The 12,064-nt window shown below is 39.5% G+C and overlaps 1 protein-coding gene across 1 annotated transcript; it reads left to right on the forward strand.

Annotated features, from left to right (window-relative positions):
* Positions 1-1,727: 1,727 nt before the first annotated feature.
* LOC147632354 (putative thiol methyltransferase 2) lies at positions 1,728-3,217 on the forward strand. Its single transcript, XM_086807175.1, has 5 exons — positions 1,728-1,859; positions 2,186-2,286; positions 2,385-2,484; positions 2,621-2,667; positions 2,774-3,217. The coding sequence occupies exons 1-5, from the start codon at positions 1,761-1,763 to the stop codon at positions 2,889-2,891; spliced, it is 465 nt and encodes a 154-aa protein (XP_086663301.1). The 5' UTR covers positions 1,728-1,760; the 3' UTR covers positions 2,892-3,217.
* The last annotated feature ends 8,847 nt before the right edge of the window (positions 3,218-12,064 follow it).

Consider the following 12,064-nt stretch of genomic DNA (forward strand, 5'->3'; position numbering starts at 1 on the left):
GAGTTTTGATGAGTTTTCATGCCATGGTGTTTCAATTCTATTATTTTGAGTGAGATAATGGAGGAGGATCACCTGAGGAAAAATTTGTTGTCTTCTATGTCAGAACTGATTGTAAGACAGAATCAGAAGAGAAAGTACAAAGTTGGTTCTATGTCAATTGGACTTCATAAACGTCAGTTGATGGTTGGATTGTCTTGTCTCGGCTTAGAAGAAGTGCTTGAGAACTTGGTCTGACAGTCTGGGGACTATCAATTAGTCAAAAATTAGAAGGGTAAGTTGATGGTATAGGGACCTTGGATTGGCTTGTGTGGGCTTAGAAGAAGTTCTTGTGAACTTGGTCTGATAGTCTCGAGACTGTCAGTAGTAGTAAAAAATCAGAAGGGTAAGTGGATATGTGTTTCTGAGGCAACAACTTATTTGTTACTATAAGCTGAGGGTATGCAATTATGGATCGTGGTTGGATTTGAATGTTTTGAGGGCTTGAGAGTGTGAGCTGACTCAGAGGAGAGAGTGTCTACTTCAAATGAGGCAGATGGATCAGTTTTGAGAGGACAGAGTTCGAAAGCAGTTGTGGGCCAGTCAGCTGGAAGTCATCACAGTGATATCTTGATTAGTCTAGGGTAGCCTGAGGATTGGGGAAGGTCATATGGCACGTGTGGTGCCTTCTGCTCCACATGAGTCTTCTGAGTCTGTTTAGTATATTTCTGTCAGCTAGTTCTGTGTCAGCATTCTGAGGCAGAACTCAGTTTAGTTCAGTGAGAGGAGGGTCAGAGCAAGATCAGAGGAGGGTCAGTTTAGTTCAGTTAGAGAATAAGGTGAGCAGAGAGACCAGGAGCATACTAGAGATCAGAGCTTTTTGTGACCTATGCTGACCTGGGAGGACAGACTCAGGAACTGAGTGGGCTAGATTGGGAGGGTTTCGAAGAGTTGTGAATTGTCAAGTGAGTCAGTTTGAGTTAAGGTGATAGGAGCAGGTCTGAAAGGTGCCCTTTGAGCTGGGATTTCTTCATCCCCTAGTTGTGATCCCTTTTCTTTTCTTCCTTGTGTGTTTGCTGGTGGTGTATAGAGGCCATCACCCAGAGACCACACAACGTCATCAAGCATCTCATCCATGGCCAAATCCTTCATGACTTCATGTGGTAATGCTACCTTCTTAATCATGTAGGGGTTCTTCACTCATGACCTTATTCCCACTAATATTCTCATGGAGGTCTCTAAATTCCATCCATAATCGTCCACTCATGATAGAGTAATGAGGCATTTAATCCCTCATTCTATGACAAGTCTCCTCCTCATCCTTGTCCTAAAATTAATGCACAACCTAATCTAATGCATACATGGGAGCAAAAGTTCACATATATACTTGCCAAATAGCTCACGTGGGTGACGGTGGTGGGCCCTTCATGGATGATATGGGGAAGAGATTCTTCTATGCCTTCCAAGAATTGGTGAAGCAAATTTAGAAGGATACCTTCAAACAATTATACTTACAGTGTCCTTTTTTGGACTCTCAAAATCTGCCTTTTTTTGGGCTTCAAGTAGATGTAAATGTTTGTTACATAAAGGAATGGGGAGAAACATCTCCCCCATTTCGCCCCCTTTTTTTTTGGTTTTGCAGTCTACAGTGCGGCTATACAACACAAGGCTATGCATGCGGTTAGTGATATGGCTATACACCCAGGAAACGCACACATATATTTGGGAGAACTAGAGCAGCACGGCTCACATATACATTCACCTTGGGATAAGAAGTAGGGTGCATGATGATGCAGGGGTATGATGTGCTGGCGCTGGCAAGGCCGAGCCGCCATGTTGTGGGCCTTGACATCTCAGAAGCGGCCCTCAAGCGCGCAGGAAAGGTAACTAGCTGATTGATAGTCGATGCTTAGCCAAATGTTGCCTATATTATAGGCTAATTAGAGCTAGTCCGCTGCACACTAGCTGCACATATATAATATGTATATGTATGGTAACCCACATGAGTGCACACTAGTCTACTACAACTGATTTTATACGTCGATGATATACATACACACGTGCGCGCACGCACACACATATATATATATATATGTGTGTGTATGTATGGATGGATGGATGGTAACCCTGCACAGCGCACAATAGCGTACTAGAACCGACTTAATATAGAAATGCTTTTTACCCTGTGATTGATGTCATGCTGCTGCAGCTAGCTGCTGCTTCTTCAAACGGCCAGTGGACTGAGTTTGTCAATGCCGATTTCTACGCCTGGGATCCAGTGGAGCCTTTCGACCTCATCTTCGACTACACGTATATATCCGACAAAAATTAATTCACTAATCATACTAATTAGTTGCAGCTAAGACATCTGATTAATCATAATTATATTGTCCTTCTTTATAGCGCAGGTTCTTCTGCGCCATGGAGCCACCTATGAGGCCGGCTTGGGCAAAGCGTATGGCACAGCTGCTGGCGCCGCACGGAGAGCTGCTCACGCTCATGTTTCCTGTACGTCAAAAACACCTGCACATAATATCCTCAATACATCGTAGATGCTTCAACGTCGACGCCGTTTTTTCATCTCCTCTCTTTGACATGAGGATCAACGCCATTAACTTATGTGCACTGATCTGCTAATTTCCAGCTGGATGATCACAAGGGAGGTCCTCCATACGCCGTATCCAAAGAAGCGTAAGATGATCAGCTCCCATCTGATCTATACATGTAATAGCTAGGATGTTGTTTATATACACCTATCCGACTGATGATGATCACTCTGCGTATTATTGCACAACAGGTACGAGGAGGTGCTGCACCCACTAGGTTTCAAAGCTTTCTACTGCGAGGACAATGCCTTGGCGGTGGATTCTCGCAAGGGAAGAGAGATGGTGGGGCGATGGACTCGAGCCGCTTAATCTGGTGCGGCCCTCTACCAGGGCAATAACGATCATAATCATAATAACAAAATATGGCTAAAGAAGAGCATTATGCCATCTACCTAGCTCCGCTCTTCTTGATGAATGTGTGGTCCCCACAACAACCAGCTTGTACTACTCTAAATGTTACATCTTGTAGTGAGATAAGATATGTGCCTTTCTAGCTGTGTCTTTTGTTCACTTCTTATGGACTGGATTTGGGCCTTTATAGAAGGCTTCACTCAGGTATTAATGTATTGGTCTCATATGGGTGATTTTGGTGTTACTTAGGAGAACTCTCTTTATTATATATACTTTTTATGGAATATGCTCTCTCTCCCCCTCTTATGCTTCTTGTTTCATATGAAAAATTACGCATAAGCTTTTAATGGGGAGAGAAACTCGTACCACGCCATGAACGACATGGGCCAATTGCCTAGAGAGCCTCCCTAAATTATATGTGTAGCTCCCAATCTGGAATTGCATAGGATAATACTATGGAATGGTGCAGTAGAATATTATGGCCCCCAATCCAAGCACTACAAGGGAAAGGCGGGCTTAGCGCCGCTCCAAACGTCACCTTCATCATGTGTAAAATTTTCCAAAGAGCGACACCGTTAAGAGTGACGTTTTGTGCACGTCAGCAAAACATCACTTTACACACAAATAATCTCAATGATGAGTCACACAAAACGTCACTTTTGTGACATTTAGTGTCATAAAAGTGATAGTAATAAGAGCGATGTTTAATGGCACTCAGGGAGTGACATTTAGTGCCACTTTTGTAATACTATGCATCACAAAAGTGACGTGTTAGGTCACCCATCATCTGTTAAAAAAAACATAAAATCACAACCAAAAACGGCTATTGTCTCTTTTTTACTCACATATACACTCACTCTCTCTTTGCTCTCTTGGGTAACACTTACTCACATACACACTCAGTGATTATTCCCATAAAAGGCATACTTACACATACACTCTCTCTCCATCTCACTCTTTCTCTCTCTCTTGGTGGCTAACACTTAGGCATTTAACACATGGTTGTTGTGAACATGATCAACAACACTTGGTGATTCAACACTATTTGAAACATGGAGGTAAGCAATTGTCTAATCTTTTATATGTAAGCATATTCTTTATTCTTAATTTGAAAGAATAATTGCAAATAGTTTAAACAAATTAATGAATGTATAAATTTATTAACATATTGTCAACTTTTTATGTGTAATCTTAATCAATAAAGAAAGGCACTCATTGATATAATGTGATACCAAAATCTATCTGAAATAAAAGAATCAAAAAGCCTTAACTGTGACTTGAATAATAAATGGGCCTCTACTACTATGGCAATTGCCAATAACGATGATAATAATAACAAAATATGGCTAAAGAAGAGCATATTGCGTCTACCTAGCTTTGCTCTTCTTGATGAATGTGGTCTCCCCCTCCCTCCCTCCAATGTTGCCTCACCATTAAGATCAACTCATGACCAACAACCAGCTTGTCCTACTCTAAATATTGCATCTTGTAGTGAGATAAGAGATAAGGATTAGGACATGTCTTTCTAGCTGTGAGTCTTTTGTTCACTTTGATATTGTTCCATTTTATGGACTGGATTTGGGCCCTTATCGGCTTCATTCATGTAATAATGTATTAGTCTCATGGATCATTTTGGTCTTCCTTAGTAGACATCAATAGAACTTTGTTTCTATATACATACATGTGTGTGTGTGTGTGCGTGTGTGCGTGCGTGTGTGTGTGTGTGTCTATATACATATATGTTTATTTATTTACTTTTCATAAAATATGCTCTCTCTCTCTCTCTCTCTCTCTCTCTCTCTCTCTCTCTCTCTCTCTCTCTCTCCACGAGATGGGTAGCATCGGCGCATGATGAGGAGAGAGAGTAGAGAGAGGGGGCCCAGGCAGGTGCATTGGTTGTACACAGTTACAATACGCAGTGTCCATGTGGCTATAGCCACATGTTGCTATTACGCAGCTATAGCCGTTATATATATAGTCGCATACGAAAAAAATCAAGACATTACAGAGAACATTCCCGAGAGCTGAAAATATCCCAATATCACAGAAGAAGAAGCACAAAGTATATTGTAATACAATCAAATATGGACTAAATCAAGACTGGCAAATTGAGCAATTGTTTAATGAATTAGGGTGACCTTGGCCCAATATCTCTTACAGCTTCTATCAAAACCATACATGCTAACCGGTCTATCTCATAATCCATATGTCCCATTGCAAGATCAACAAAAATATCTATCCCACTAGTAGTGGACTCATCATCATCATCATGCTCATAATCAATTTCTTCCCCATTTTCTTGGATAAAGACACCTTCATCTTGTGGTATCTCACATTCTTTATCTTGTACTTGATCCTCTGCATGTTCATTTTTTACTGCCACTTCGCCTATGCACTCTTCAACATCCCTATCTTGAAAAATGCTCTTTGAACAACGAAGAGAAACTTGTATGACATACCACCATTTCTTGTCATTTATATCCATGTTCATGAACCACAACCTTGTAAGAAGAAACACACCGAGTGTAAACCTTGCCACCCACCTCTTCATAACTTCACTATTGAGAATACAAAATGTATTCACCTTATTCAACATTAATGTGTCCATTCTCCTTGCTCTCCCTTTGCCTTGTGGTATGTGGGACACCATGCACTCATCTTCCTTATTACTTTACAATCGTGGAATTGTGGGATCCACTCGAGAGAGATACTATGAAATGTGGACACATGCTTCTGGCACTAACCAACCCTCTGCTATGCTTCCTTCTGGCCTAGCTTCTTTCTTAACAAAATCATTCAAGGTCTTCATGAAATGCTCAACAAAGAACATCCATTGTGCATGCACAACACCAGACACCGACACTTCAACTATGAATTGTACCAGGAGATGTAATTGACTAGTGAGGATAGTTCTTGGGAGGTTCTCCTCTATCATGCACACTGCCTCCACTACCATTACTCGGGCTGCATTAATAGTGTATGGATGTACCTAAGATGGAGCTAAGTCCATTTAATTAGCATGACATGTCTCACAAACTAGTACAACATGTTAGAATTTTAGTTTTTTCATACCTCAACATGTTAGAAAGGTGGGATTAGCATTGCTCCACACGTCACCTTCATCATGTGTAAAATTCTCCTAAGAGAGCGACGCCGTTAGAGTGATGTTTTGTGCACGTTGGCAAAACATCACTTTACACACAAATAATCTCAATGACGAGTCACACAAAACGTCACTTTTATGACATTTAGTGTCATAAAAGTGATAGTATGAGCGATGTTTAATTAAGGGAATGACATTTAGTGCCACTTTTGTGACACTATGCATCACAAAAGTGACGTTTTAGGTCACCCATTATCTGTTTTAAAAAATATAAAATCACAACCAAAAATGGCTATTTTTTCTTTTTTACTCACATATACAATCACTCTCTCTTTGCTCTCTTGGGTAACACTTACTCACATACACACTCATTGATTATTCCCATAAAAGGCATACTTACATATACGCCCTCTTTCCATCTCACTCTTTCTCTCTCTCTTGGCTAACACTTAGGCATTTAGCACATGGTCGTCGTGAACATGATCAACAACACTTGGTGATTCAACACTATTCGCAACATGGAGGTTACATATTCTTTACTCTTTATTTGTAAGCAATTGCCCAATCTCTTATATGTAAGCATATTCTTTACTCTTAATTTGAAAGAATAATTGAAAATAGTTTAAACAAATTAATGAATGTATAAATTTATTAACATATTGTCTACTTTTTATGTGTAATCTTAATCAATAAAGAAAGGCACTCATTGACATAATGTGATATCAAAATCTATATGAAATAAAAGAATAAAAAAGCCTTAACTGTGACTTGAATAATAAATTGGCCTCTACTATTATGGCAATAATGATGATAATAATAACAAAATATGGCTAAAGAATAGCATATTGCATCTACCTAGCTCTACTGTTCTTGATTAATGTGGTCCCCCCCTCCCTCCCTCCAATGCTACCTCACCATTAACATCAACTCATGACCAACAACCAGCTTGTCCTACTCTAAATATTGCATCTTTTAGTGAGATAAGAGATAAGGATTAGGGCGTGTCTTTCTAGCTGAGTCTTTTGTTCACTTCGATATTGTTCCATTTTATGGACTAGGGGTTTGGGCCCTTATGGGCTTCATTCATGTATTAATGCATTGGTCTCATGGATCATTTTGGTCTTCCTTACTAGACATCAATAGAACTTTGTTTCTATACATATACATGTGTGTGTGTGTGTGTGTGTGTGTGTCTATATACATATATATTTATTTATTTACTTTTCATAAAATATTCTCTCTCTCTCTCTCTCTCTCTCTCTCTCTCTCTCTCTCTCTCTCTCCTCGAGATGGGGAGCATAGCTGCATGATGAGGAGAGAGAGTAGAAAGAGAGAGGGGGCCTAGGCAGGTGCACTGGGTGTACATAGTTACAATACGCAGCTATGCACGCGGCTATAGCCATGCACTGCTAATATGCAGCTATAGCCGTAATATGTATAGCCACGTAGGGAAAAAATCCAGACATTGCAAAGAGCATTCCCGAGAGCTGAAAATATCACAATATCACAGAAAAAGAAACACAAAGTATATTGTAATACAATCAAATATGGACTAAATCACGACTGGCAAATTGAGTAATTGTTTAATGAATTAGGGTGTGGTTGTTCCAATATCTCTTACATCTTCTATCAAATCCATACATGCTCCAAGATTAATAAAAAAATCTATCCCACTAGCAGTGGACTCATCATCATCATCATCATGCTTAGAATCAATTCCTTCCTCATTATCTTGGATAAAGACACCTTCATCTTGTGGTACCTCATGTTCTTTATCTTGTACTTGATCCTTCGCATGTTCATTTTCGACTGGCACCTCGTCTATGCACTCTTCAACATCCGTATCTTGAAAATGCTCTTTGAAACGAAGAGCAACTTGTATAACATACCACCATTTCTTGTCATTTATATCCGCATTCACGAGCCACAACCTTGTAAGAAGAAACACACCGACGAGTGTAAATTAAACATACATGAGTATGATATAATAAAAGCTTAGGGCTAGGATTTACTTGTTCACAATGGTGAGGTAGTATAAATTTGTCCCTTTCTATTTGCTAAAATTTTATAGAATTGATTGCCATAAATCCATTTGGATACCTTTTCATGATTGCTTGAGCGCCTCCACACACATCCTTGAACCACTTCACATCCAATATAAAAATTTAAAATGTTAAGAATCCAACCTTTAAGATGTTTTGAATCATGCCACAACAATCAAGCATTGCTCCACTTTCTTGCTCAAAGTTTTGCATAACCCTACAATTTTGGGTATTTCTCTTTGTATCTATACATTGGGTGCAACACAAAATCAAAGACATACTTAAGAATAGGAGGTCTCTAGTAAGTAGACATGAAAAGGAGGAGAAAGCCTGAATAGATGCCGATCAAAATGGACATGGTAAGCCATCTACTGCTCATAAGGGCGAGTGGAAGAAAGCCAAGAAGGAGCTCTTAGAAGGAGTAGTGAACCAACAACAAAGAGAAGCACAAGGGACGAATACAAATGGAGTGATATGGATCGTCGCACTTCGGATCTGGAGGTTGTGCATCATGGGAGGCCAAGTTTGTATGTATAGTGCAACTTCATGTCTTTTATTTGTATGCTCTCTATTTGAGTTGTGTTATAATTGTTGTAATGTTTGTCTTGTTATGTAGCATGACATTGTGGGTAGAGATCCTACCCCAGTAGAGACTAGCTACCATCCTCGCAGTAGTAGAGGAGATACATGGGATTACCTTCACGATGATGAAGGGATCATCCGAACAATACAATCGAGCAAGGAGAACACCAATGCAAGTAATACTTTTTAGTTTTGTTTACAAAACATGTTTCGACCTGTGTAATACTTTCTATTTTTATTTATATATATCTTCACTTTGTGTAGGCACAAGGTGGACAAGAAGACTCGGAGAGTGATGACTCCTCCGAGTAGTCGCCCGCTAGTTTTTCTTCATGTATAGTTTTGGTTTATGCAACAATGTTTCTTTTGCAAGCCTCATGTGGCTACCATCATGTATGGACAACTTCTTGGATATAAGATGAAATTTTTCATCTTCTTTATGTATCTATGTTTTTATTCAAGCCTTATGTGGCTACGATCATGTATGGATAATTTTTTGGATATAAAATGTAATTTCTCATCTCTCTCTCTCTCTCTCTCTCTCTCTCTCTCTCTCTACAATAGTTGGGGAGCATAGCTGTGTGATGAGGAGAGATAGTAGAGAGAGGGGGGACCGGGACATGTGTGCACGGTGTACAGAATTATAATACACGGCTACAGTCACGCACTGCTAATACGTAGGTATAGCTACATATATAGCCGCGTACTGGGGAAAAATCCAGACATTATCGAGAGCTAAAAATATCCTAATATATTAGAAGAAGAAGCACAAATGTATTGTATTATAATCAAATATGGACTAAATCAAGACTGGAAAAATGAACACTTGTTTAATGAATTAGGGTGAGCTTGGCCCAATATCTCTCACATCTTCTATCAAATCCATACATTCTAACTAGTCTATCTCAAGATCCATATGTCCCATTGCAAGATCAACAAAAAGATATATCCCACTAGCAATGGACTCAACATCATCATCATCATCATCATCATCATCATGCTAGGAATCAATTCTTTCCTCATTAGCTTGGATAAAGACACCTTCATCTTGATTAGTTAGTGGTATCTTGCATTCTTCATCTTGTACTTGATCCTCCACATGTTCATTTTTTACTGCCACTTCATCCATGAGATCTTCAACATCCACGTTTTCACCATCCTGGGATCACACTTTGCTATCATACACACACTGTATCTTCCTTTACATTGTGTTTTGGAGGGGCTCATTTCTCTCCTCACATATAGCCAACCCCCCGAGATGAAACACATTCATGTGTTTCATTACATTCTACCTGCTTCAGACTCTTCACTCTCACAAACCATTTTATACAACATATAAAACAAAAAGCATGATCCAGCATCATAGCAACCCCCTGGATCAAAGGGGTAAAACTACATCCTCCCAAGCCACCTAAACAATCCGATCCATTCACTTGGATCAAACACTTGTAGACAGGATCCTACTGCTATCAATTGGCTGCACCATCCACGCATACTTACTATGCTGCCTCCTATCTACCTCTCCACTCCTAATCAACACTGCTCCCTCCATATGACTCAACACTCTCTAAAACTCCGTGAATTTTCATAAAACCTTCATATTCATTCCCATCCTCCTCCCCACTATCAAATTAAACTCCTAGCACTACCATACCCGTTCACACCGTTCACTTGAGGGGGGTTTGTTGGTCATGTCCACTCTCGACGGCTAGTTCAGGCGTGAACCCAGCTTACTCACGGGCACTTTTTCCCTGTGACTATATCACTGCTCGAACAAAAGTATTTCTAGAAAAAGTAGAAAACCCTTAATCTAAAATTTAAAAAACTCACTTGAGAAATTTTTGAAAATTAAAAAGTATTACTACTATAACCCTTGAAAATTTGAAGGTATTCATACCTTCAACTCAAATTTCAAAAGGTAATTTTTAAAATTTGAAGTTGGGCTTACACTAAACCTTGATTTTTAGCACTGTACTATATTATAGTATAGTATATAGTATATTATATATACTATACTATATATATATAAATTATAGAATATATATATAAAAAGTATAGTATACATATAAAGTAAAGTATAGTATAGTATATATTAAAATTGTATATAATTTTTACTGTATACAATATGCATTGTATTAATAGTATATAACGTATAATATATAGTGTATTATAGTATATAATGTATGTATACAAAACATTATATATACAGTATATATACTATACATTATAATGTATATATACTATATACATTATATAGTATTTGCCCTATCAACTACTTATTTGTTGTACTAATTCTTTCTATTTGCTACTTCCGTGAGTGTTAGCATTCATTATGGCTAAGTCTACCTTGCATCTCCAGAGGTTTGACAGAAACTTAGTACAAAGGCATTTGTCTGAATATATACTCTTGTGTGTGTGTGTGTGTGTGTGTGTGTTTGTTGTGTGTGGAGTGCGTGTGTGAGAGCATATCTTGATATAGAGTTCTACACCCACTACAGCACTGATGACATTAGTGGGATGACGGAGTATCTAGTCTATACTATGCATAATGGCGTCGTTGATAGTTATATAGTCTTGTGGGTTAACTACCATGAGTATTTGGGCATGTTCCTGGATTCATCTAGGTATATAATTCATTCATATTAGCAAAAATAGTGGCCTTAGTTACCATGAAAGAATGGACCTAGGGCCATTCTTGCACCAGTTGTGCACGAAAAGAATGGCCCTGGGACCATTGTTACACATGTTATGAAAAAGGATGGCCTTATGGCCATTCTTGTTTGCCCAAGAGCATGCAAGAAGGCTGGGTAGCACCAAGGCCATGCTAGAATGGCCCTAGGGCCATTCTAGCATGCACAAGACCTTCAAGATTGGCCCTATGGCCATTCTAGGATGCCCCATGGCCATTCTTGCACCTATTGTAAAAGAAAAGAATGGCCCTAGGGCCATTCTTGGATGCCCAAGAGCATGCAAGAAAGTTGGTGCCACTAAGGCCACGCTAGAATGGCTCCATATCCATTCTTGCATGTAGAAGAGCATCAAGAGTGGCCCTAGGGCCATTCTTGGATGCCCCATGGCCATTTCCAACGTGACCTATGTGCCTTGGGGTCATGCAAGAATGGCCCTAGAGCCATTCTTTTATACCCTTGGGCCAATTTTGCATGCTCTTTGAGGCCTTTAAGGCAAAATAGTGGGCTTATTTGCCACAAAAGAATAGCCCTAGGGCCATTCTTGCACTGGTTGTGCATGAAAAGAATGGCACTGGGGCCATTCTTGCACCTGTTGTGCATGAAAAGGATGGCCCGGTTGGGTGGCACCAAGGCCATGCTAAAATGGCCCTAGGCCATTATTGCATGCACAAGAGCAGCAAGATTGGCCCTAGGGCCATTCTTCGATGCCCAAGA

The sequence above is a fragment of the Cibotium barometz genome, chromosome 13, assembly GCF_041138505.1.
Source record: "Cibotium barometz isolate CiBa-2024 chromosome 13, ASM4113850v1, whole genome shotgun sequence".
In the NCBI taxonomy this organism is placed as follows: Eukaryota; Viridiplantae; Streptophyta; class Polypodiopsida; order Cyatheales; family Cibotiaceae; genus Cibotium; species Cibotium barometz.

Excerpts from the sequence above, each read along its gene's own strand:
- LOC147632354 (XM_086807175.1), top strand. The coding sequence starts at position 1,761 with ATGATGATGCAGGGGTATGATGTGCTGGCGCTGGCAAGGCCGAGCCGC. Across the intron at positions 1,860-2,185 it reads CCCTCAAGCGCGCAGGAAAG|CTAGCTGCTGCTTCTTCAAA; the intron begins GTAACTAGCTGA and ends ATGCTGCTGCAG. Across the intron at positions 2,485-2,620 it reads TGCTCACGCTCATGTTTCCT|CTGGATGATCACAAGGGAGG; the intron begins GTACGTCAAAAA and ends GCTAATTTCCAG.